Source organism: Ammospiza nelsoni, chromosome 11 (genome assembly GCF_027579445.1).
Source record: "Ammospiza nelsoni isolate bAmmNel1 chromosome 11, bAmmNel1.pri, whole genome shotgun sequence".
Lineage (NCBI taxonomy): Eukaryota > Metazoa > Chordata > Aves > Passeriformes > Passerellidae > Ammospiza > Ammospiza nelsoni.
In genome coordinates, this window is record NC_080643.1 from 11,853,747 (window position 1) to 11,877,216 (window position 23,470).

At 57.7% G+C, this 23,470-nt stretch overlaps 2 protein-coding genes across 3 annotated transcripts in view; both read right to left on the minus strand.

Moving 5' to 3' along the window:
• CELSR3 (cadherin EGF LAG seven-pass G-type receptor 3) overlaps positions 1 to 14,602 on the minus strand; it is a 29,202-nt gene extending 14,600 nt beyond the window's left edge. The window contains exons 1-11 of the mRNA XM_059479968.1: positions 11,884 to 14,602; positions 5,382 to 6,014; positions 3,607 to 3,829; positions 3,126 to 3,241; positions 2,658 to 2,746; positions 2,086 to 2,243; positions 1,736 to 1,899; positions 1,149 to 1,274; positions 824 to 993; positions 401 to 586; positions 148 to 258 (exon numbers count right to left, since the gene is read on the minus strand). Of these exons, the coding sequence (XP_059335951.1) occupies positions 148 to 258; positions 401 to 586; positions 824 to 993; positions 1,149 to 1,274; positions 1,736 to 1,899; positions 2,086 to 2,243; positions 2,658 to 2,746; positions 3,126 to 3,241; positions 3,607 to 3,829; positions 5,382 to 6,014; positions 11,884 to 14,587 (4,680 nt within the window). The 5' untranslated portion in view covers positions 14,588 to 14,602. The remainder of the gene's footprint in view (positions 1 to 147; positions 259 to 400; positions 587 to 823; positions 994 to 1,148; positions 1,275 to 1,735; positions 1,900 to 2,085; positions 2,244 to 2,657; positions 2,747 to 3,125; positions 3,242 to 3,606; positions 3,830 to 5,381; positions 6,015 to 11,883) is intronic.
• A 2,357-nt stretch (positions 14,603 to 16,959) lies between these two features.
• NCKIPSD (NCK interacting protein with SH3 domain) overlaps positions 16,960 to 23,470 on the minus strand; it is a 51,413-nt gene continuing 44,902 nt past the window's right edge. For both annotated transcript variants that reach the window (XM_059480310.1, XM_059480311.1), the window contains exons 11-13: positions 22,379 to 22,471; positions 20,757 to 20,929; positions 16,960 to 20,193 (exon numbers count right to left, since the gene is read on the minus strand). In XM_059480310.1, the coding sequence (XP_059336293.1) occupies positions 19,990 to 20,193; positions 20,757 to 20,929; positions 22,379 to 22,471 (470 nt within the window). In that variant the 3' untranslated portion in view covers positions 16,960 to 19,989. The remainder of the gene's footprint in view (positions 20,194 to 20,756; positions 20,930 to 22,378; positions 22,472 to 23,470) is intronic.

Sequence of the window (23,470 nt, forward strand, 5' to 3'; positions counted from 1 at the left end):
CTACCCCATGGCACGTCAGAGCCTTGAATGCCCAGAGGGACAGTGACAGCAGCACCAGGGATGCTGGCAGCAGTTGCCAGACTTGTGTTTCCAACTCTCCACAAAACAGACCTGCTGAAAAGGGAAGGCTCAGAGCAATGGACTCACCTGTATGCAGCCCCTCAGCCCATTCTGCACCTCGCCAGAGCCCAGGACTCCCCCCACATGCAGGTGTTTCACCTTCAGGCCATGCAGTTCATTTCCCACAACCACCGTGTCCTGCAGAAGGGAGCAACACGAGGCAATGGGCACCAGCCCTGGCCCAGCCCTCCCAGGGGGTGCAGAGGCACAGCTCTGCCTGTGTTTGCCAAGCATCCCCCACAGCTCCTGCCCTGGTGCCAGGGTCCTGAGCAGCACCCACCTGGTAGAGCCCAAAGTCCAGGGTGAGGGTGATGACGTAGCGCGAGTCGCGCCCGCTGTGGACGTCCCGCAGCTCCAGCTGGAGGTCGTGCCACTTCCCATCACTGAGCTGCAGCTGGTCCAGGAGCAGGCTGGTGCTGCGCCCTGAGCCCCTGCTCACCATGAAGGAGAGCAGGCCCCCAGCCAGCTGCACAAAGGGAACAGCAATGCCAGCAGTGAGCAAAGACCTCATCAACCCTGGCTGCTTCCAGCCTACCCTCCATCAGAGCATGGGGAGGGAAATCCATCCCTGCTAAATGCCTCTCCCCTCAGCCACCCTCTGCTTGGGATGCAGCCATCAGGGAGAACAGGGTCCCCATGCCCTCCTGGGGCAGACAGCAGCAGAGGCTAGCCCGTGGTGCTGTGGCTGAGGCTGTGGCCATACCTGGCAGAGCAGGGTGGTGTACTGGCCCGCGTGGGCCTGCAGCAGAACCCCATCCTGCTGGCGCGTCCGGAACGCCAGCCCCAGGTACCACGGCACCGAGATCTTCACGTCTGCCTTGAAGTCCCAGGTCAGGACACTGTTGCCCTGAAAATAGTGGGCATGGTGCATGGCTGGAAAGGAAAGTGGAGGTGAGGAGAAGGGAAGGGCACTTCACAGGGAACACTAGATGCAGGGACAGCAGAATTGGTTCATCTCATGTGGATCCATCACTCTGCCTCCACTTGCACCCCACCCTGCCCATGCCCAGCAGTGCCCCCTCACTCACCATGGCGACAGTCCTTGCCCCCAAAGCCAACAGGACAGAGGCAGGAGTAGGTCCCCCAGCTGACAGAGCAGGTGCCACCATTCTTGCAGGGGTTGGAATCGCAGAATGTGTGCTTGGCATGACAACCTGGAGGTATCAAAGCCACCTGTATCAGCCTCAACCAGCTCACCACCTCTCCCCAGCCAAAAGGAAAGGCACCACTGCCTGCTGGCCCTTCCCCAGGCTGTCAGAGGGGCAAGCCCTGCTGCTCAGTGTCTCCACACAGACCATGCCTGCTCAGGAATAAGGGTTAAGGCTGTTGGTGCTCCTTATGCCAGAACAAAGATACCGTAGAGCTGGACTGATGATCTGGCATCTCCCAGATCAGCCAGCTCAACAGACTCTGCACTTGGGATCAGGGGACATTCCCAGAATGTTAGCTGAGGTAGGCATTGGATCATTTAAGGGGACCTGAAGGCCTTGTTCTCCAGTGAGAATCTGCTCAACTCCAGCTGTGGTGCCACAATGCTGCTCCAGCCCAGCAGCAGTGCTGTGTGAGAAGCAGATTCCATCCCTGGCAGGGCTGGCAGGAGCAGAGGCACCTGTACCTGCAGCAGTTCCGTTGTTGGCAATGTAGGAGGCCAGGTCGATGCGCTTGCTGTCGATGAAGAGATCTCTCATGCACCCCACAAAGTCACGGTGAGTGATGGGGAAGTTTTCTGGCAGATTGGGGACCCCTCCAAGGAGCAAGGGACCTGTGAGGTCCAGGGACCTGCAGGATCAGAAGCCCAGGGCTTTAAGAGGTACACTGACCTCACCTCAGTGAGCTCCCCAGTGCACAGGAGGTCTGTCCCCAGACCTCCTCAGGGACAGGTACACACAGCCAAAATCCTGGATGTGAAGGCCTGGCTCCACAGGGGACCACCCCTCCCCACCACAGCAGCTCCAAGGAACTCACTTCTTCGAGCTGGTCTGCACACCTTCTGCAGCACAGGAGTAGTTTCCAATCTCGCTGCCAAACTGCAGGGCCACTGAAGCATCACATTCATCTATTGTCAAGATGGCCACCTTGTCCTTGGAGGGGCCCTGCACCACCCCCAGGGTGCTGACCTTGGGCTGAAAGCAAATGAAGGGTGTCATCAGCACACAGGCCCCAGACCCCAGCACCCAAGAGTTCACACAAAAGCAAGGAAAGGCCTGAGTAGCCCAGGCTCAGCTGTGCTCCTGGAGGTGTGAGCAATGCAGGAGGGAAACCTCCAGCTGAGCCCAGCAAGCAGCCCCAGAGAGGAACATGCACAAGGACACTGCATGCAGCACATCCCTGCAGCCTCCAAGTGAGGTCCTGGGTGTCAATCTGTCCCTGCACCCAGCTGTCTGCTCCCCTGCATCCATCCCCAAGGGCTGACAACCTGCTCTACCTTCTCTCCAGAGCCCCTGCCATGGGACAGAGGCAGGGAACAGGACAGCCAGCACTGCTCACTCATGGGGAGAGAGAGCCATGAGTGCTGGGGCCAGCTGGGGCACACGTACCTTGTTGTAGTAGCGGAGCTGCAGCGTGTGCCACTGCCCATCACTCACACCCCCCGGCAGGTAGGGGCTCACCACCGTGCTGGACTCTCCTGAGGAGACAGGGATGATGGCAGGGCTCAGGGGAGCCACACAGCCTCCAGAGGTTCCCACCCTTCCTGAGGCACCACACCCACTGTGCTGCTGATGGACTTGTGAAGCTCACAGTGACACAACAGGACAGAACAGCAGCACAGACACCAAAGGGGTTTGTCCTGGTTTGTGCTCACAAACCACACTCCTAAGGCCAGGGAGAGTCCTGATACACACAACTCATCTCCTGTGGTATCCACTGATGCTCACCAATCCCTCCTAACACTGCTTCCCTTAGCACAGGCTCCATCCAGGGCAGCATTCTCCTCTTCTCACTTAGCACAGGCCTTCTCCCAGCTCCCATGACACAAATCCCACAGCAGGCAGGGCCAAGAGTACCTGTGGAGTATTTCAGCTGGACCTGGCCCTGGATGATCTCCACTGCCAGGAAGTCGTGCCTCTCATTCAAACGCCCATTGTAGAGCAGGAGGCCGCCGGGCTCCACGGTGCTGAACCTGGGGCAGGGCACAAAGGAGAGCAGGGTGTGGGCAAGGAGCACGTGGAGATCCCCTCTATCCTGTGGCATGCACCAGCATCCCAGCACAGGGACACTAAGACCTGAGCATGGGGGGCAGAGAGCTGGCAGCAGCACTGCAGGAAGGCATGAGCTGATGCCAGTGCAGGTTCAGAGCCCTTTGGCCAAAGGTGCCAGGGCAGACCCATGGGGGAGCAAAGCCAGTGACACGGGGTGAGGAGCGCATCGGGCAGCCCCTGGACTGGCCCAGCATGCTGTGCACAGGAGCCACCAGAGCAGGGCCGGGTGAACCGAGGACACTGCTGTGCAGGGGAGGGGAGAGAGAGAGACAGAGAGAGCACTCACGAGAGGGCGAGGGTGAGGTGGAAGCGCTGGCGCAGGCCCCGGAACATGATGAAGGAGCGCGGCGGGAAGGAGCGCGTGGACACGTGGCAGAAGGGCGCCTCGAAGCCGCCCGCCGGGCACTGGCAGCGGAAGCCACCGTCGGCGCTGTCGGTGCAGGTGCCCCCGTTGTGGCACACGCCGGGCATGCAGCGCCCTGCCCGGCTGTCCACCTCACAGTGCTCCCCTGCAGGGCAAGGCACAGGCTGGGACCACGCACAGCAGCCACCCACAGGCTCCTTGTCCTGGGAATGCAGCCTGGATTCGGCACAGGGCAGCTGAGGGAAGGGAGTCTGAGGAGTAGCTGGGGGCCAGGGAAGGGTAGGACACCCCAAGTGTTACCCAGGTGCTCCCCAGAGGAGCCAGTGAGCTAGCCAGCACTGCCAGCCCAGCACGAGCCACTGGGCTGGATGTGATGCCAGGTCTGGCTGAAGGGACAACTTTGGATCCAGTACAGCATGGGAATGTGGCAGGAGGGCACTGGCCTCTACACTACAGCTGCACAGTCCTAAGAGTGGAGAGGCAAGCCAGGGAATCCTGGTAATGCTGAGAGTGCCTCCTTGGGCTCTGCCACCACACAAACCTGGGACAGGCATCTCAGTCCTGTCTCTGGCATGTGGGGACAGCCCAGTGCCACTGAGCTCCTGTCAGTAGCTATAGAAGTATCACCCATGGCACCAGGAGCTTCCAAACACTGCATGCAAGTGGGAACCACATGGAGAACAACAAATACCCTGGCACCTTGCTGGCATGGGTAACAGGGATGCCTCATGCCAGCTCAACAGTGCAGTGCAGGACATCTGTCAGCCCCTCTTCCTGTGCGATTCCCACAGAACCCAGGGAAGCACTCAGCTGAAGTCCTACTCAGCCCCAGGCCCTGCTCCCATTACTTGCTCTGTGATACACAAGGAGGATGAGGAGACAGCATGAAGTGACAGGCAAATGAGCTCATTAACCCTTCTGCTAATGGCTGTTCACGCTTCAAATGCCGGAGGTTAATTACCACTGACTCTGCTTATCTCACCAGGAGCCACCTACAGAAGAGCTCCAGGCAGCCATCTGCTGCCATGCTCCCTCCTGACAGCGAGAGCAAGGCAGGGGATCCCTCCTCAGTAGACTGAGGCCACCTCCCCTCATCCCTCAGCTGCCAGTTCTCCACAGCCTGTTGGGAACTTGTGGCAACCAGACTCTGGCTGGACTGTGGATTCCCCTGCCAGCCCCCCAGCTAGGACCAGATCTTCCTGGCTCAGATCCTGCCTGGTGGGGCACCTGGGCCCAGCCTCCCCTTCTGTTCTGGGTGGGTTGCACTCATCCACTGCACATGGGGCCAGTGAGGCTCCACACCTCTGCCAGACCAGCTGAACACTGGCACAGGCTGAAACCACAGAAGGACTGCAAAGGTCCCAGAGCCCATCACCCTCTAGCATGGGGCACAGCCAAGAAACCTCCTGTGCCCCAGCCTAGCCTAGTCTAGCTTAGTCCTCCTGCTCTGTGACAAGGGGTGGAAAATGATAGCCAGGGTCCCCAAGAGTTCTCCAAGCCAACTCCCTACCAGACAGATTTCTATGGCAACCTCAGCCCTGCACACGCAGCACCATGGAAACACAGAGCTGGGAGCAGAGCTGGACTCTGCAGGCACAGAGAGGCTGTGACACCCACGGCCCTGGTGGGAAGGGCACCTGCCACGGTGACGGCAGTGCCAAGGGACGCTGCCAGCCCTCCCCCAGGGCCGCACTCACCGCTGAAGTGCTGGCGGCAGACGCAGGTGTAGCCGCCCTCCCTGCGGGTGCAGATGCCCCCATTGAGGCAGGGGTTGGAGTAGCACAGGTTGATCTCGGTCTCACAGTAGTCCCCGGTGAAGCCCTGGGGGCAGCGGCAGCGCAGGCCGGCGATGGGGTGGATGGGCCGGAACAGGGTGGAGCGGGAGGCGATGAAGGGCGCCGAGCTGTCGAACTTGAGCACGGAGATGCACTTCATGTAGTTCTGGCAGGGCTCCCGCAGGCACACGTTGTCGTCGAAGGGCAGCACGTCCAGCATGGAGGTGCCTGTCAGCACCATGCGCTTCATGTACAGCTGCTCCTGCAGCTCCTCCGAGCTGAAGTAGCGCCCGCCCCGGGGCGCCAGCGCCGAGAAGCTGACGTTGAGCACCGTGCCCCCCACGTCCGTGTCGTTCTGGATGTTGAAGATGAAGATGTCCTCCTTGGGCGTCGCAAGCACGGTGGCCACTCCTTCCAGGAAGGTGGAGAGCAGCGGGGAGAGGAACCTCTCCTGCCACATGTTCTGCAGGCGCACCGTGATGCTGTTGGCCAGCATGTCCTCCGTGATGATGATCACGCGCAGGACGCACTGAGCTGTCACGCTGTGGATCCCGTCTGTGGGAGGCAACAGGAACACGCTGCAAGTCTCTGCCTGCTCTTGGAGGATCTCTTCCCTCCCAGCCCAGGGCAGAGCCCTGCACCCCAGTGTTTGACTCCTGGGTAAGGAAGCTTGGAGCCACAGCCCCAAGGGCTAGTAGAGAGCCACCTGGGATGGAGAGGGAGTGGCCCATGTGGCTGCATCTTCTCCCCCCATCAGGCTCTCCACTGAAGGAACTCTCAGGTTTTCTCCTTGTCCTGGATCTCGGCAGCAAACTGAGCTCCCAGGAACAAAGGTGCTCAGGAACAGAAGGAAGTCCCAGCAGGAGGTTTGGCAAACACTGGAGATGATGCCAGGGCCTGGGGTGTTTTGTTTCCCTGCTGTGCCCTGTCTGCCTTCCCCACGCTGCCTTTTCCTGTGCTCTTCTCCTGCCATTTCCTTCCTCTCTCCTCCAGGCTCTCCCAAGCTTTTGTGCTGGTCTCCCTGCTCCCCCCATTCTCACCATCTGCTCTGCATCTCTTCCTCTCTCAGCCCATCTCTGGTTTGTTTAATTCTCTTTAATCTCTGTTTTCCTTGGAAACAAACTCCTTCCCTTTGGGATCGCGCTCCACATGAGCAATCTCACAGGCAGAAGCAGGGGAGCGTGCAGGGACAACTCGGAGTGTGCAGGGACACTCGGAGCGTGCAGGGACACTCGGAGCGTGCAGGGACACTCGGAGGTGGCAGGGACAACTCGGAGTGTGCAGGGACACTCGGAGGTGCAGGGACACTCGGAGGTGCAGGGACACTCGGAGCGTGCAGGGACAACTCGGAGCGTGCAGGGACACTCGGAGGTGCAGGGACACTCGGGAGGTGCAGGGACACTCGGGAGGTGCAGGGACACTCGGAGCGTGCAGGGACACTCGGAGTGTGCAGGGACACTCGGAGGTGCAGGGACACTCGGAGGTGCAGGGATACTCGGGAGGTGCAGGGACACTCGGAGCGTGCAGGGACAACTCGGAGCGTGCAGGGACACTCGGAGCGTGCAGGGACACTCGGGAGGTGCAGGGACACTCGGAGGTGCAGGGACACTCGGAGCGTGCAGGGACACTCGGAGGTGCAGGGACACTCGGGAGGTGCAGGGACACTCGGAGCACGCCTGCCGGCTCTCTCAGCACCTTGGCCAGCAGCAGCAGCAGCCGCTCACCCAGGGCACATCGTGTGCACTCCCGGCCAGCGGCTCAGGCTGCAGGGGCACCACAGCACAGCCCGAAGGGGCAGCGGTGCAGCTTCCACCCTGGCAGATCCGTGATCATGGGCTCCTGCCCCACCCCAGCCACCCAGCTCCCAGAGACCAGTGGATCCTGATACCCCAGGAGACCCCAGACACCTCTGACAGCAGCTTTGGCTGGGAGAAGACTGCTTTCCCAGGAAAATGCCTCCTGTCACCTGGTCCCCTCCTTCTGGGCTCCAGCACAGGCTCCAGCAGAGCCAGATTTCAGCATGGCAAGGTAAGACTCTGCCAACCTTGGTGGCCCCAGAAATGTTTGATGGGGCTCATCAAGAACCTCACTGCTCTTGAAATGAAGCAATCCACCTTCCAGCCCATTGCCAGCACCCCAATGCTGGTGCCCCACGGGCATTAGCAGCACACAGCTGCCACCTGTTGTTCCCACCTCCCACCTCATATACACCTGAGAGCCTCAAACCCACACAATTCCATGGAAAACTGGCTCTCCATCATCATACCAACACAACATTACATCAGCACATCTCAACAGTGAGCCCCATGGCTAATCCTGGATCCCAAACCTATGTGCTTCACCTGCTCCAACCCAGTGCAAGGAGCAGCAGCAGGATTCTGGCACCCCAGCCAGCCCCATCCCCGACCAGGATCAGGTGTGCCCATCCCTCATCCATGCCCCAGCTCCCAGCCTCACATACAAAGCTGCCTTCACTGCTCCTCTCTTCCCTTGGCTGCTGTGCTGCAAAGCCTTTTGATTTCCCCCAGCCCTGTTTGAAGTTTGCAGTGCAGGAGGATTTACAAATGGAAACATCTCTCTTTCTTTCACCTCTCTCTACTCCTCAGAAGGTGAAAGCTTTCTAGTGACCCTGCAAATTCCTGCACGAGCAGCAGCCTGCACACAGGGACTGTGCTCTGGAGATAAGGCTGGCTGCAGGCTGGGGGAGCAGCGTGCCAGTGCAGGCACCCAGGAGCTAATCTCCTGCAGGAAAGGGGAGCTGCTTCTCTCTGAAGGCAAACTGCTCCCGGCCCTTGTGGAAGCAAGGTGAGAAAGCACCTATCTGTGTGCGACACCCTGCCTGCTCTGGCACACAGGGCAGCACGAGCAGCAACAACAGAGCTCCATTCAGCACCTGGTTGGACGTGCCAGGGTATCCAGATCTGTCAGGGCTCAGGGCAAGGAACTGGCATCACCACCTCCATTCCCCAAGGCACATCCTCTCTGCAGGAGGCTCATGGGGAACTGAGACCACCCCGACCCTGGGAGGCAGGAGTGTGAGGAAAGCCTAAGTCACACTTGGCAGAAGATGCTCCCCAAGCCACCACCAGCCTGGCAGCTCTCCCTGAGGAGCCCCCTGGTGAGGCAGCACCCCAGGATGCCATCACTGACACCAGCTCCCTTCTCCACACAGCTGGGTCGTGTCCAGCTCCCTCCCCTGTCCCTTTGTCCCCTCCTCTCTGTTGTCTCTCTGGTCAAGGCCAGCATGAGCTCCCTGCCCTCTCCTCTCCAGCTCCCAGCTCACCCAGAAGCAGCCACAAGGCCTGGGGACAGCTCCGGCTCTCCCCAGGGGCTGCTCAGAGCCCAGCAGATTTCTGCCTGATTTATGGCTGCTATTCAGCCTTGGCTCAGGGCATCCTGAGGCAGGCTGGAGGCCAGGAATGCCTCACAGGAGCAAGGACTCTGTGCCTGGGGAAGAAAGTGAGTTGGAGGGTACCTGATGCCTTTGATCCCACGGCAGGAAAGCCAAGCATCCCTTTCCCAGTTCCCCAGAGCAATGTGGAGCCAGGCCTGGGCCCACAGCCCTCCTCAGAAACCCCCCTCTAACACTGTCCCAACCTCAGCATCACACCCAAGGCTGCCTGCCCCTCCAAGCACAGGGAAGCAGATGGTTAAGAGAATGACCCACTGCAAATGGGAAAAGAAAAAAAAAATAAAGCTACCAGAAGAAAGCCCAAAGCTGGCTGGAGGCACTGACCCCCCATGGGAGGCATTTTAATCACGAATGCTCAGCCTTTCTGATTAAATCCTGTGGCTGCAGAGCTGGTGCCTGGTGAATATTCATGCAGCAGAGTGAGGAGTCCTAGAAACACAGCTACAGGGAATGGAGCAAGGAAAAGGAACAAGGGGCTCTGACCCTTGTGCTGGGCAGCATTGAGCCATTGTGTTTGCAATTCCAAGACTGACAATTACCAGCTTCAAAAGCAACGAAGCTAAAGAAGAGTTCCATGCCCTCTTCTACTCAGTGGCAGCAACAGTGTCCAAGAGAGCCAAAAACAGTGTCCAAAAGCCACTATTGTGACTGCAATGGCCACCCCAAAGACAGCAAGGTGCTCTGGGGACAGACAGGGTGACTTTCATGTTTGCAGGTGAGGAACAGTAACACACTTACAGACAAGGAGCCAGGAAAAGACCTGGATATCAGTATAGTGAACATTCCTCACTGCTGCTGAAATGCTTTGGCAGACCTCTCAACATCTTGATAATATTTTACCAGTTAAGAGATCTTGAAAGTAAATCAGGCTTCCATCACCCAGCACAGAAGATGAATGCCATTCTCCTGCACCTGAGCCTCCACACTTGCCACCAAGCCCAGAGAAACCAGTCTGAAATGGTTTGAAGTCAACATGATGTCAGTCTCTCACACTGCCCTGATTTCAGAGCGCTGCTGGCCATGGACAGCCCCTCCATTCCACTGTCCTGCATCCTCAGCAGCCAAGAGCAGATGTTAGCAGCCAGAAGTGTCCTGTGAAAAGCTGAGGTCAGTTTTGAGGCTATCAGCCCTGCTGGAAAGGCAGTGGTTTGTGATGGCCCAAGTCTGCTGCCTCCTACAAGGGGCTGAGCTAAGAATACACACGGCTCACAGGCAGGCAAAATGGCCCCTTGCCCTGTGTTTTAGGGGGTTCAGCCTCCCTGAAAAGCACCATAAAGGCAGGGATTCAGTGGCCTCCTAGGATGCTGGCCCTTGGGACACCCACGTAGCTGCTGCTGCTGTCCCCCAGCAGCAGGGAGCTGCTCTGCCAGGCAGTGTCTGGGGCAGACAATGCAGCCAGGGCTGACTGTCCTGACTGCCAGCTCTGCACACCCACCCTGCTCTGCACACAGCGACAGCACGGGGCTGCGGAGCTGCCAGCTGGGCGGGGGGCTTCCAACAACAAAGACTGAAAAGCCAAACTAGACCTCCACCTCCACAGCCAATACAAATCCAACAAAAGGCTCGTTTCCCAGCATCTCACTTCCCTCGCCAGAACAGCTCTTCCCCTTCCATCCTCTCCCCTCCTTGAGCACACCGCTCCCATTCTCCCTTCCCGCTGGAAGATGACGACATTCTAATTGCAAGGGCCCCCTTGCCACGAGGCGGCTCATGCAGGACTCCAGGATGTGATTGTCTCCTGCCTTTGTGCAGGGTTAAGTGTGTGAGGAGGCAGGGCTTGCATAAACACACTGGGGCAGAAGCTGGAAAGGTCAAAACCACCCCCACCTCCAGCGAGGGGCTGGAGCAGCCCTGCGGCTACAATTACCCCCACAGAGCCCCAGCCCACTGCCAGGCTGCTGCTGCTCATGCAGGATTGCCTTGGATAGGTCTCCTGTTAAAGCCCTTGCTCCATCCTTTGAAAGAAATCCTCCTCTGACAGAATAAGCCGGACTGAGAGAGCCAAAAGGGAAGGCAGCCAATGGCCAGGGGACCATCACAATTTAGAGCACCGCTCCCCAGGCACTCCTGGCAATTCAGTGCTTGGCCCCTCCAGAGAGGGCTCCTGCCCTCCCTCCTGCAGCCACTCCATGGTTCAGCAATGGACAGATGCCTCCATTTCAGATCATGCTAAGAAAGGCTAGTGCTGAAGGCAAAGCTCAGGCTCTGGAAGCTCCAGGTCCAAACCCTGCTTGCCCATGGTCCGTCTTTGTCCTGTCCTCAGCTGGGCTAGAGGGCACCCAATACCCCACAAAGCCACCCCTAGCTACAGCCAGCATCTGCATTTGGATACCCCAACAACAAGCACTATGCAAGAGTTCCAGGGACTGCACTCAGGCTTGTCACAGCTGTCCCCTGAACACTGAGCTGGCTGCAGAAAGGCAGCACTAGGCTTCAGAAGCCACCCTGCAAAGCAAGTGCTGGCAGGAGCCACAGCCAGAGTCCGGACTGAACTGTTTGCTGCTGGCAGATGGGTGTTTGAGAGAGCTCCCTCTGCACTGAGCTCAGTCCCTCCCTCTGTACAGCAGAGCCAGGGAAGCACTCAGTCCCGGCAGAGAGAAAAGCCACCTGGGCTTGGGAGCAAGGCAGTGTACCAGCCCTGGGCCAGCAGCCTGGCCATCGTGGGAACTGCCTCCTTCCTGGGCCAGCACCCCACAACACACAACACAGCCTGGCTGGCCACAACACCTCCAAAGGTGCCTCGCTAGCAGCCAGAAGTGATCTCACAGCTCAGTAACGATGCTTTGTTCTTGCAGACCATTTCCAGCCTTGTCCCCTTCACAAGCACTACTCAGCAACCTGCCTCCCATGCCACCCCTCACACCACCCCAGCAGAACTCTGTCTGGAATGGACCCCCAATCCAAACCTTGTTACCAGTCCCCACCCCCAATGCACAACGGGCTGCCCCAGGGGGACCCTGCAGAGCCCCCCAAAGGTACCGTACCAAAGATTCAATGATTTTCACTCCCTACCTGTGACAGTCACCAGCATGGAGGCCACAAGCGGACGGTTGTTGTCCAGCTTGCGGCTCAGCCTCAGCTCCCCGCTCGACTGATTTACAATCAACAAGTGCAGCTCGTTTCCCCGCTCAAAGGAGTAGAAGAGGTGGTCAGATGCATCTGGGTCATATGCTGGGACCTTCCCTATGACCCCCGAGGGGAAGGTGTTGGATTTATTGGACACGTAGTTATTGAACAGGATTTGGAAGTTCTTCAGAACAGGGCTATTGTCATTCTGGTCAAGGAGTTTGATGTGGACTGTAGCTCTGCTGACCAGAGGGGCAGAGGTGGCCTGCACTACAATCACATATTCAGATTTTGTCTCATAATCCAAGTCTATCAATGCTGTGAGCTCCCCAGAAAAGATGTCCATCTGGAATATCTCTGGGATGTTGCCCTCCACAATTTGGTACATGATCTGGGCATTGGGTCCCTCATCTGGGTCAACAGCTGTGATTTGGGCCACTACAGAGCCTACAATGCTGTTCTCCTTCACCAGAACCTCAAACTCCTCAGCAGGAAAGACAGGAGCGTTGTCATTCACATCCTGAATGGTGACCTGGATGTGGACAGGAGTTCTCAGAGGAGGGATGCCCCTGTCCACAGCGTAGGCAGTCAGTTCGTAGACAGGAACGCTCTCGCGGTCCAGCCTGCGCACGGTGCGAATGATGCCTGAGGTGGGCTCTATGGTGAAGTCCCCATCCCCGTCCTCCCCGTTCTGGAAGGTGTACTGCACTCGCCCGTTGGTGTGGGCATCCCGGTCGGTGGCAGAGATCTGGAGCACGCTGGTGAAGGGAGGTGCATCCTCAGAGATCACGCCCTGGTAAAGAGGGCTGACAAACTGGGGGGCATTGTCATTAACATCATTCACCATGATTTCAACATATGTGGTGTCTGCCTTCTGGGGGATCCCATTGTCCTTGGCAGTGATAGCCAACGTATACGTGACCTGGTCCTCATAGTCCAGTTGTGCCTGGAGGGTGATGGCCCCAGAGTCTGGGTCAATACGGAACTGAGGGACGTTGTCTTCCAGGTAGTAGGTGATGCGGGCGTTCTCCCCCACGTCATCATCCGTGGCACTGATCACCACCACGGTGCTGCCCACAGGCCGGTCCTCGTTGATGCTCACGGAGTAGTGGGCGCTCTGGAACACGGGCCGGTGCGTGTTGGCGTCGGTGATGTTGATGTGAACGTGGCAGTTGTCACGCAGGGTGCGGTCAGAGGCCGTCACCGTGAGCACATAGCGCCTCTCCTGCTTGTAGTCCAGCGGCAGAGACAGAGTGATGAGCCCCAGCCCTCCCTGCGTGCTGATGGAGAAGCGGTTCCGTGTGTTGCCCCCTGTGATCTGGTATGTGATGGCGCTGTTCACGTCCCGGTCCACTGCCGTGACGCTGAGGACACTGGTGCCCACAGCCGCGTCCTCGTTCAGGCGGATGAAGTATTCCTTCTGGGTGAACTCAGGGCGGTTGTCGTTGACATCCATGACAGTGATGGTGACGCTGGCCGAGGCGGATAAAGGTGGAGAGCCGTGGTCATGAGCCTCCACCCCAAAAAAATAGTGCTCGACCGATTCCCGGTCCAAGGGCCCACTGACCGTGATCCACCCCGTGGCACTGTTCACCACAAAGGGTGTGTCAGCTGAGACCCCTGTCAGTTTGTACTCCAGGCGCGAGTTCTCGCCGTAGTCTGCGTCCACAGCCTGGATGTGGATGACAGAGTGGCCAAGGGGAGCATTCTCCAGGACGGAGATTTGAAAAGGGGTGCTGACAAAAATGGGGGCATGGTCATTGATGTCCACCACCTGGATGCTCGCCATGCCAGTGTTGTTAGAAAGAGGAGGACGTCCCGCATCCTGAGCCCGGATCCTCAGGGCGTACTCCCGCTCCACCTCAAAATCCAGGGGGGCCACCACCTGTATTTCCCCAGTGACACTGTCAATAGAGAACTGGCCCCGACTGTTCCCACTGATGATGTTGTAGTGCACCAGCGCGTTGTTGTCCTTGTCCAGGTCCGTGGCGGTGACACGCAGGATCTCGGTGTGGGGCCGTATGTCCTCCCTCACTTGGACAATGTAGCGCTTCTCACTGAACTGAGGGATGTTGTCATTCTCATCGAGGACTGTGATGTAGACCTTGACAGTGGCGGAGCGGGGCCCCGGCTCCCTGCCCTGGTCATTGGCTTCCACCACCAGCGAGTACTTCTCCATTTTCTCCCTGTCCACTGGCCCACTGGTGGTGATGAGGCCGGAGCGGGGATCAATCTCAAAGATGTCGTGGGCAGCCCGTTCGTTGACAAAGCGGTAACGGATGTTAGCATTGGGCAGGGAGTCGACGTCGGTGGCCCGCAGCTGCAGGATGGGGTATCCCTCCTCGACGTTCTCCCGGATGGTCTCCCGGTACTCGCCCTGCTCGAAGACGGGGTCGTGGTCGTTGCGGTCAGCCACAGTGATAGCCACCATGGTTGTGGCGGAGAGCCGCGGTGCCCCGTGGTCAGTGGCCGTCACTCGGAAGTAGTGCAGGTCCATGCTCTCGCGATCCAGGGCCTGGGTGGTGGAGATGAGCCCGGCCCGCGGGTCGATGCTGAACAGATCCCGCGAGCGGCTGTTCATCAGCGCGTCCATGGAGTACACCAGCCGCCCCGCCTCGCCCCCGTCGGGGTCCTGGGCCGTCACCGCCATCACCGCCGTCCCCGCCGGCTGGTTCTCCGCCACCTCCGCCTGGTAGTTGTACTGGGGGAACAGCGGGTGGCGGTTCGGTGCCGCGCGCCGGCCCCGCCGTCCCGGGGCCGGTGCCGGGACCGAGGGCAGCGGGCGCGGCTGGGCGGCGCGGGGCGCGCAGCGCGGCGGGGACCGGCGGCGCGGCGCCGGGGGCAGCCCCGGGGGCACGGCCGGCGCCCGGCACGGCACGGCGGCGGGACAGCCCCAGCGGGCTGCCGGCCCCCAGCCTGCCGGCGGCGGCGGCGCCGTGGCCCCCAGCCCGGAGGGGAACAAAGGGAGCAGCAGGAGCGGTAGCAGCACTAGCAGTAGCGGCGGCGGCGACGGCTCCCGGCGGCGGCGGCAGCAGGAGCGGCTCGGGGCGGCCACCGGCTCCTCCGCCGCTGCCATGGTGCCTCGGCGGCCGCCGCCCGGCCCGGGCGCACGGCGATGGGCTCGGCGCCGCCCCCGCTCGCGCCGGCGATGGCCGCCCCCTGCCCCGCCGCCGCCGCCGCTGCTGCCGGGGGTGGTGGCGGCTCCTCCCGCAGCCCCAACATGGCTCCCGCCGCCCCGCCCCGCCGCGCCCCCGCCCGCCCTGCGCCGCCATCTTGAGCGCGGGCGGCCGGGCCGTGCCGGGCGCTCCGGGCGGAACGCGCGGCTCTCGGGCCGGGCATCGCGGGGCGGCCGCTGCCGGCGCTGGAGCGGCGTGTGCCGCCCGCGAGCAAACCCGCGGGCTCAGCGCTGCCGGACGGCTCTTTGCGAGGGGCTGCACCGGCCGGCCCCGGGTGAGCGGCTCCCAGAGCATCCCTGCCAAAGCTGCAACCCCGGCGGCCACCGGGACACCGTGCACACAGCACACACCTGCTGAGCCCGCCGACCCTGCGGCTCTGCCGGTGCACCCGGGGCCAGAGCAGTGCCCGTGCCGCTACCAGCATCCCCAGGCCAGACTGTGCCCCGTGCCCGAGCAGAGCCCGCGGGCACGGCTGCGCTGCCGCCCGCACAAAGGGCGAGGCAGCGGAGTGCCAGCAGGCAGGTTGGGCAGGAGGCACTGCCGTGCCTTGGCAGCCCCACGGGACCCTTCCACTCCCCATGGCCTTCAGGCAGCACCACGTTGGGCATCTGCAGGGATGGGCTCTACCGCGTGAATGAGGACAGGCTTCCTTCCCTGTGTCCCGCTTCTCCAGGTGGTGCAAGTGGTGTCCCAGCCCAGCCCCTGCCACCCAGCTCCCAGCCATGGGCACCCAAGTGTGTGACAAAAATGTAGCTATCCCACTCTGCTTCCCTGACACAGACCCCAGCTGCCAACAGTCACGAGGTGTGGCATCAGCACCAGAGGGAAAGTTGCAGATTTTCCTTTCTGTATCCCCAATATAAAATAAAACCAACAACCAACCTTATATTTTTCTGAAGAAAATTCAGTTTGAGGCCCTTGCATTACAGTGATTCATTAATGCATCATCCTCGTAATTTAGCTGTTGGTTTGATTCAATCAACTAATATCCTAATCCACTGGAGCTCATAACAGGCTTCAGGTCCTCATTAGTGTTTTGCATGCCATGGTAGAGGGACATCCTTGGCCATGTCCTGCTGAAGGAGAGGGCAAACTGGGGCAAATGCTAGAGAAGAAAGAACTGTGTCAGGGAGGAAAACAGAGCAAATCTGGGAGATGGGAGTGTAGGATGGGGCAGGGAAGAGCAGGGCATACATGGGACACACTGTGCCTCCATGCACATCCTAGCTCCAAAGGGGCCCTCCCAGCACCTGCAGAAGCCCAGGCCTGGCCACCCCTGGGGAAGCCACAGGGTGGGCAGAGCAGGCAGGGCTTGTCCTTGCCCTGTTGCATGTGCTGACCATTTGTTGTAGCACCATGACAGAAACTACCAGGCAGGCCCTAAAGTGGTGGCCAGTGCAGCTCAGCATGTGCCACAGAGAACTTCCCCTGGTGCTTACACAATGCTCAGGGCTGACACCCAGTGAACGTGGATGTCTAACCCCTGGAGAAGCCAACCTGTTAATTTATGAACTGCATAGGATGGGTAATCTGCTGTGATTAACTCCTCAACCACCACATAACGCCTCTGGCTTGGGTGGTCCAGCACCAGCCATGGGCATACTGTGCTCTTGGGGGATTTACATTCTCCCCTACAGACCCTTAATTACCCACTTGAGCCCTCTCAGTGCTGTTAGGATAGTGCCAGAGCAGCCCTGGCCCTGCACACAGCTCACCCAAGAAACCTCATTTACCACAGAGCAGCTCATCACTCATGTGCAACAGGAACACGCTGGCTGATCATACATCACACCTCCTCAAACTGGGGCTGTGCCATCAGGAAACCAAATCAGGAGAGAGGCAATACTTCTTAAAAGTAATGAAGGCTTTCAAGTTTATTTGTTCTAATTACCCAGCTGACAGCTCAGGGGAGGAGGAGAAAATTATCAGGGTATTACTGCCACAAAATAGTTGTAATTGAATCATTCCAGACAATAAAGCAGAAGCGCAGGTCACAGGCAACGTGTCACTCCCCCCACGCCAGCCACCAACACCTCAGTGTTGCACCACAATAAAAACACCAATACAAGGACACACTGCTCTATTGTGCATTATTATAGCCAACAATCCTGAGTGTCTCACCTACAGGGAGAGCAGGATCTGCTGAGCAGGCTGGGGACAGTGAGCTCACATGCTGCAGTTTGATTGCCTGTGATGGGTGAAGGCCTCTCCTGTGCAGCAGGTGCATCTCTCAGGCTGGACCCCCCAGCCAGCTGCCCCCCAGCTCTTCCAACCCTTGGCTGCAGTGGCAGCAGGGTGCTGGGGCAGAGGGTGTTGTGCTACTGTGCAGCTGGGGCAGGGTGAGCAGCCCCATGGACAGCAATGGCTCAGGGATGCCAATGGGAGCCAACAGCTCTGCAGTCTGGGCTCCTGGCACACAGAGCCACAGGTCCTGCCACTATTGGGTTTGCCCGGCACAGCAAAGCCTGTGCTGTGTCACTGAGGGCAAGTGCCAGATGAGCATCTCACCACAGCAGCACGTCATGGCCAACAACAAGCCCAGCAGCACTGGGAAGCAAGCCGAGGTTGGCACAGGGGCACACTCAACCATGTGCTGCACAGAGCAATGGGGCACAGGAGAGCCACCCTGGGGACACACCAGTGAGCACTGGCAGCCCCTATGTGCCCCAACTGAGCCAGGTGTGCAAACTGCACACTGCAAGGCCACATGCCTGGGGACTTTGGAGACACAGGCCAAAGAGGCAGGAGCTAGGACAGAGCTGCCCCCAATTCTGCAGGTAGCTGAGTTTGATGCCATCCTTGGAGTGGCACAGCTTGCACCTGGCATTCACACCCCTGCCCTGGCAGGGCTGTGCCCATGGCCTGGCTGGCTCCCTTGGCACAGAGCTAGGAGCAGACACCAGCTTCCTGCTGCCAACCCAGTGCTCTGCCCCGTGCCTGCTGTGCTCCCCTTGCTCCCCTACAGAACCCCTGCCGTGCAGCACCCCAGGGCTGCAGGCACGGGCTGAGCTTTGGGAGCACACATCCACAGCCAAAGCACGATTCATTACACTCAGTACAGACCATTAAACCCTTCTCTGCCCGGGCTGGCTGCTGGGGCAGCTCTGCTGGGAGCCAGCTGAGGCTGCACGTACCTTGTGGGAAGTGAACTGTGAGTCCAGCTCTGCCAAACCCTCATGTGGAGCAGCCATGCTGGGCAGGCCCCAGGAATGATGGCTGTGCCCCTAGCAAGGGCTGCTGCCCTCCACCCTTCCTTGTCAGCCAGCAACACGGTAGCAAAAGACAAGGCAAGAAGCTGAATAAGGGAAAACAACTGCATTATCCCATTTGGAGATCAGCACCCACTGCTCTGCCTCTGTGGGCAGCAGGCATCCAACCACTCCTGATGCTTTGGTGCCCCTACAACAGGACTGGGCAGGCAGGGCTACACTCACAGAAGTCCAGTTTAAGACATTTTTATTCTTCTGCAGGTTACACTTAGTGTTTAAGAAAATACAGGATCCCTTTTGACATTCATACATTTTTACAGGGAAAAAATAGGTTTCTCTACTAGGGTGGTTATTAAGCTTGGGCATTCCTAGGCTGACTTCCTTGCCCCCATTGGCTGCCGGGCCAACACCCTCTCTTCTCAAAGCATCACTGCCCCAATGGCCAGTCCAGGCCTGCAGAGCTTGTGTCATCCCCTCAAGCTAACAAAAAAAAGTAATTAAAGTAAATACAGTGCTCACTATTTCCAGTTTCACAGCTCCTACACTGGCTACTGCAGAAGAAGACCTGGAGACAGGGAGTGACCACACTGTGCACACAAATATCTAAGAGACCCACGTTAGTGCGTGTGACTATCTGGACCAGGGAAGCAGGTTAATCCCGTTTGCTAGAAACCTAGAGGAAATAAAAATAAGGGTTCCCCACAATTAGCATAGTCACAAACAGCTACTGGACACCAGGCTCACGCTGCCCCTGAGTGTGCCAGGGGACAGGAGGGCAGCGGGGCAGAGCTACTACGAAGCTCAAGGCAGGAAATGCACGCGCTGCACGACCCGAGCGCGCCTGCCCAAGGGCAGCCCCTCTGCTCCAGGCAGTGCTGCAACAGAGTGGCAAGGGGCAGCTTCACCTGGCAGGACACGTCTTGGTGCTGTGTCCAGCCAAGGGCTTCCTAAGGGCAGTGTCATCCACGTGGCTCTTACTTCTAGGCTGCCACAGTGTGCAAGAAATTCAGATTTAAACATCACTATAGAAAGCAGATTGAAAAGCAGCTGCTGGGGTAAGACCTCCATGACCCAAGGTGGGCTGCTGCCCAGAGCAAAGCTGAAGGCTAGGAGGGAGCGAAAGGCTCACTAGACGAGGCATTAGACAGCGAGCAGCTACTTTCCCTTGGCAGGGCTGCAGCACATTGGCACTAGCAGCAGGAAACAAAACAGATGTTACAAAAGCTTCTTCCAAGCACCAGCAGACTCCACTTGGTCACTGCAGGGAGAGAGACTCACATGGAAAAGAAGTGATACTCTAAGGCAAAGGCCTTTCTCTTCAGGACCTTGGGACACCAGTGCAGCTAAACACCCCCCCATGCTGGCTGCTAAGCCCCCACAAGCTCTCTGCCCTTCCCACCAACACCAGCTGCCCAAACAGCTCCTGCTGAGTCTTGCAGGCAAACCACGTGCCAGTGCCCACCCTGCCCCGGGCACCAGGCCCCGGGGGCACCCCTCACCCTCTCTGCCACTGGCGCTTCCACAGGGCCGGTGAACACTGTCCCAACCTTAGGCCTCACACAGAGGGATGTAAGGTATGAGCTGTACTGGGAGGGAATGGGGACAAAGTGTCAACAAAAGACATAGTCCATCCAAGTGGATCAAACTCCAGTCCAAGCTGAGGAGCATTAGCTGGTACCAGAAGAGATTTCTGGGAACTCTTTATAAATCTCCAAGATGATCAGTTTCTCCATCTGGCACTGCTGGTCCTCCTCCTCCTCGCCCAGGATGCGCTGCAGGATGCCCTGCAGGTCAGAGAGGCGGTGCTGGTGCTGCAGATAGGGCGTGGAGCGGATGATGGCATGCATCAGGGACAGATACTCCATCCTCAGCTGCCAAGTGCAGGGGAGACAAAACACAGAGCACAGTGAAAGATCTGAAGTGAGATAAACAAGTATGCCAGCATCCGTGACAGCATGAGCACAGCAACAGCTGTTTGCTGCTGCACCATCAACCAGAGCACAGCTCCAGAGGCACCTGCCTTTCCTTAAGTATCATTAGTAACTATGGAAAACTCTGCTTTTCCCACAGCAAGAGTGCTGCTCCTCCCCTGGCCTTGAACACGTGTACATCCCCCACCTCCTGCAACAGCAAACAAAAGAGATTTCTCCTACTACTACTCACAGAGGGTCTCTCTTCCCAAAGGTCCCTGGTCAGAAGTGTGTAGACCACCAAAAGCCTGGCAGATCTTTCTTCAGCTATGCTGGTGTGCCAGGCAGGATAAATCTTCCCTTCCTCCTCAGCTCCCAAGGTTGATTTAAGCACCCAGAAATGCTGTGCCCACCCCAGAACTCCACTCTTGCCTGCACCAGCAGGCCCCATGAGGGGCCAGGACAAACACCATTGCTCTGGGACTGTGCTCCCTTCCCCAGTGTCTGTGAGTCACTGTGAGCACCTTGTCTCCAGGGGAGAGATCCGCAATCTGCCGCACCAGGATGTCGATCAGGACCATCATGTCTGTGTGATAGAAGATGCTGGCTGTATCCTTGCTGGCAAAGATGTCCTGCAGAAACTTCAGTACTGAGTGTGGTGGCTGAGGCTGATGCTTGAAGATGGAAACTGGATCATCTGGAGGCAGAGACACTGTGCTGAGCCACACACTCCCCGCTGCCCCTCTGCTCCATCCTCAGTGCACATCCCCTCATTAGACCCTTCAGAGAGGAGCCTGCCCTGCCCTCAGCCAGCCCCTCCCTGCCTGTGGATAGCTTTGGTGCTCAAAGAGGTGAAATCAGGATGGCAGCTCTGCAGGCTACCCAGATGAGAGCAAACTCATTATGATGAGCATTAATCACTGTTTATGTTTCACTGACCATCCCAGGTGAGAGCACATTAGTACACTGCCTCTCAGTATCTCCTGTTTTTGCTCAACAGCCACCACTCATTTTCTCCCTGGTTTATTAAGAGGGGTCCAATAACCCCCCTGAAACGCCCATGAGAGCCTGTACCAAAAACAAGCTTTCACCAGAGACCAGGCTAGTACTGTTCCAGAAGCAAGAAAAGAAACACTTCCAAGTTGAAATGAGCCACCACATCCTGTTCTCTTGCAAAACACATCCGTGCAGACTGCAAGAGGGGCTCTGGGCCATGGCAGCTCCTCCAGCAGTTGTCAGGAAGGCGGGCAAAACAGAAGCATCTTCATTAGGTTGTGCCCCCCCCTTTCTTCTCCCAGCTCCTCACTGTAAGGTGATCTCTGCAGGGAATCTGGCAGGAAAAGGGCTAAACAAAGGCTTTGGGAGGAGGCCAGACAGAAGAGTACCGAGGTGCCTGCTGCCCTCAAGCTGATATAGTGTGGAGACAGTGATTTGCAGCCCCAAAGAGAACTAAAGCCAGACTAAGATGAGCTGCATGCATCACAGGGTGGGTTATTTCCAGCAGCTCAACAAAATGATTTCTCTCAGGCAGCAAAGCTCCTGTGCTCCAGAAGGTATTAGCAATACAACAGTGGCCTGCAGCACAGGCTGAAAGGCCTGGCACCACTCTTCCTGCAGAGATCTCCAGTGTTCCAGCAATCTGCTCTGCAGCAGCTCTACAACTACACTGGATTTCGCTCCATGCCTGAAGCAGACACAAGGCTAACCCTCTGCTGGCAATTCAGAAATGGAAAGTTCCACTCCAAACAGCGTTTCTGAAGACAAAAGCTTCCTCTGCATCTGTCGCCCAGGGCAGATGTTTACCAGCACAGGCAGAGGTTTCTATGCCAGCACACATTGAGTCCTCTGCCTGTCCAAGGACACAAGTGGTCCAGGACCAGCTTTCCTCCCAGACAAGAGCTTGCCCATGGCAGCTGTTCCATGCTCTGAGATGGAGCTGATCTGACACAGAAGTATGGAAGTAGCAGCCCCTCCTCAGCAATGCAGACTGTCACCCTCACAAACTCACCAGGCAGCAGCACAGCACAGCCAGCTCCTCAGCCACCTGCACCCCTGACATCCTACCCCGTAAGAGCATGGCCATGTCTCCCCAAGGATCTTTGTGCACTCCCTGCCAGGCATGCAGCAGTGCCACACACGCTCTCACCTCCTCTGTTCAGCAGCAGCAGCAGCTTCTCTGTGAAAGTCTTCACGTTGGAGTGTTTGCTTATTGCAGTCATGATCACACTGTGTTCTGGAACTAAAGAAAAAACCTGTTCAGCATCTCCCTTTTTTCCTGAAGACCACGGTGATAAAAACACACAATGGGTGGCCCCTATTTCACATCAGTACTCTGGGGTGCTTTGGGGAACCACAGTCTATGAGGGCTACAAAAAGTTTCAGGCCACAGAGTGGGTGGGCAGGGAAAGAGAAGGTGAAATAAATCTGGAAACAGCACATGAAACACTTGCAACTTGGTGCTTTCTCCATATATCCGATTCATGTGTGGGTTCCCAACTTGCCAGCCAAACACTGGGAAAATACCTTGCAAAGGCTTTATGTTGTCAAACATTACCTCTGCTCACAACCCTCTGCAGCCAAGGGCTCCATTCTTTGGTACCTTCTTCCTTCCTACCAGCACTACCCTTCTGGAACTTAAGAGTTTTATGAGTTCTCTTAAGAAGGGTCCCAGGAGCATCCCAGAAAAGTTCTTCCCAGCACTCAGCACTGTGCTGTGCAAGGGCACAGGCTGAAGACTTCTAGGAACTGTCCCCTTGCCTGGTCTGGGAGTGATTTGCTGTAAAATACATTTATCCCAGCAGAGCTTTAGTGTGTGTGTGAGTGTGCACACTCAATCACAGCTCAGTGTGGCTATTTCTGTGGCCTGTAATATTTCACAGGCTGCAGAGTGTTTCAGGATCCTGAAGGCCATCAATATAATATGCATTTAGGAGAGTTTTTGAACTAATGCTGTACAACTTAACTGCATGATAGATGAATCTTGCAGACATAGGGATAAAAATTCAATCCACCAATAAGCAACGTGAACATCATTTAACATTTTCTTAGCATCAGAGAACAAGTCACTGCTCTCAGCTATGCCCCAGGTGGGCAATAATCCCCAGAAACACACTGCCTGTCATGCATTCCTGCCTAATTACAGTAGCCAGCAAGGATATGGGTAACTGTGGGAAGGGGTAATGAATGCAGGCAGCAGAGATATACTTAATCAGTTTCTGTGCACTCAACTTTCACAGGA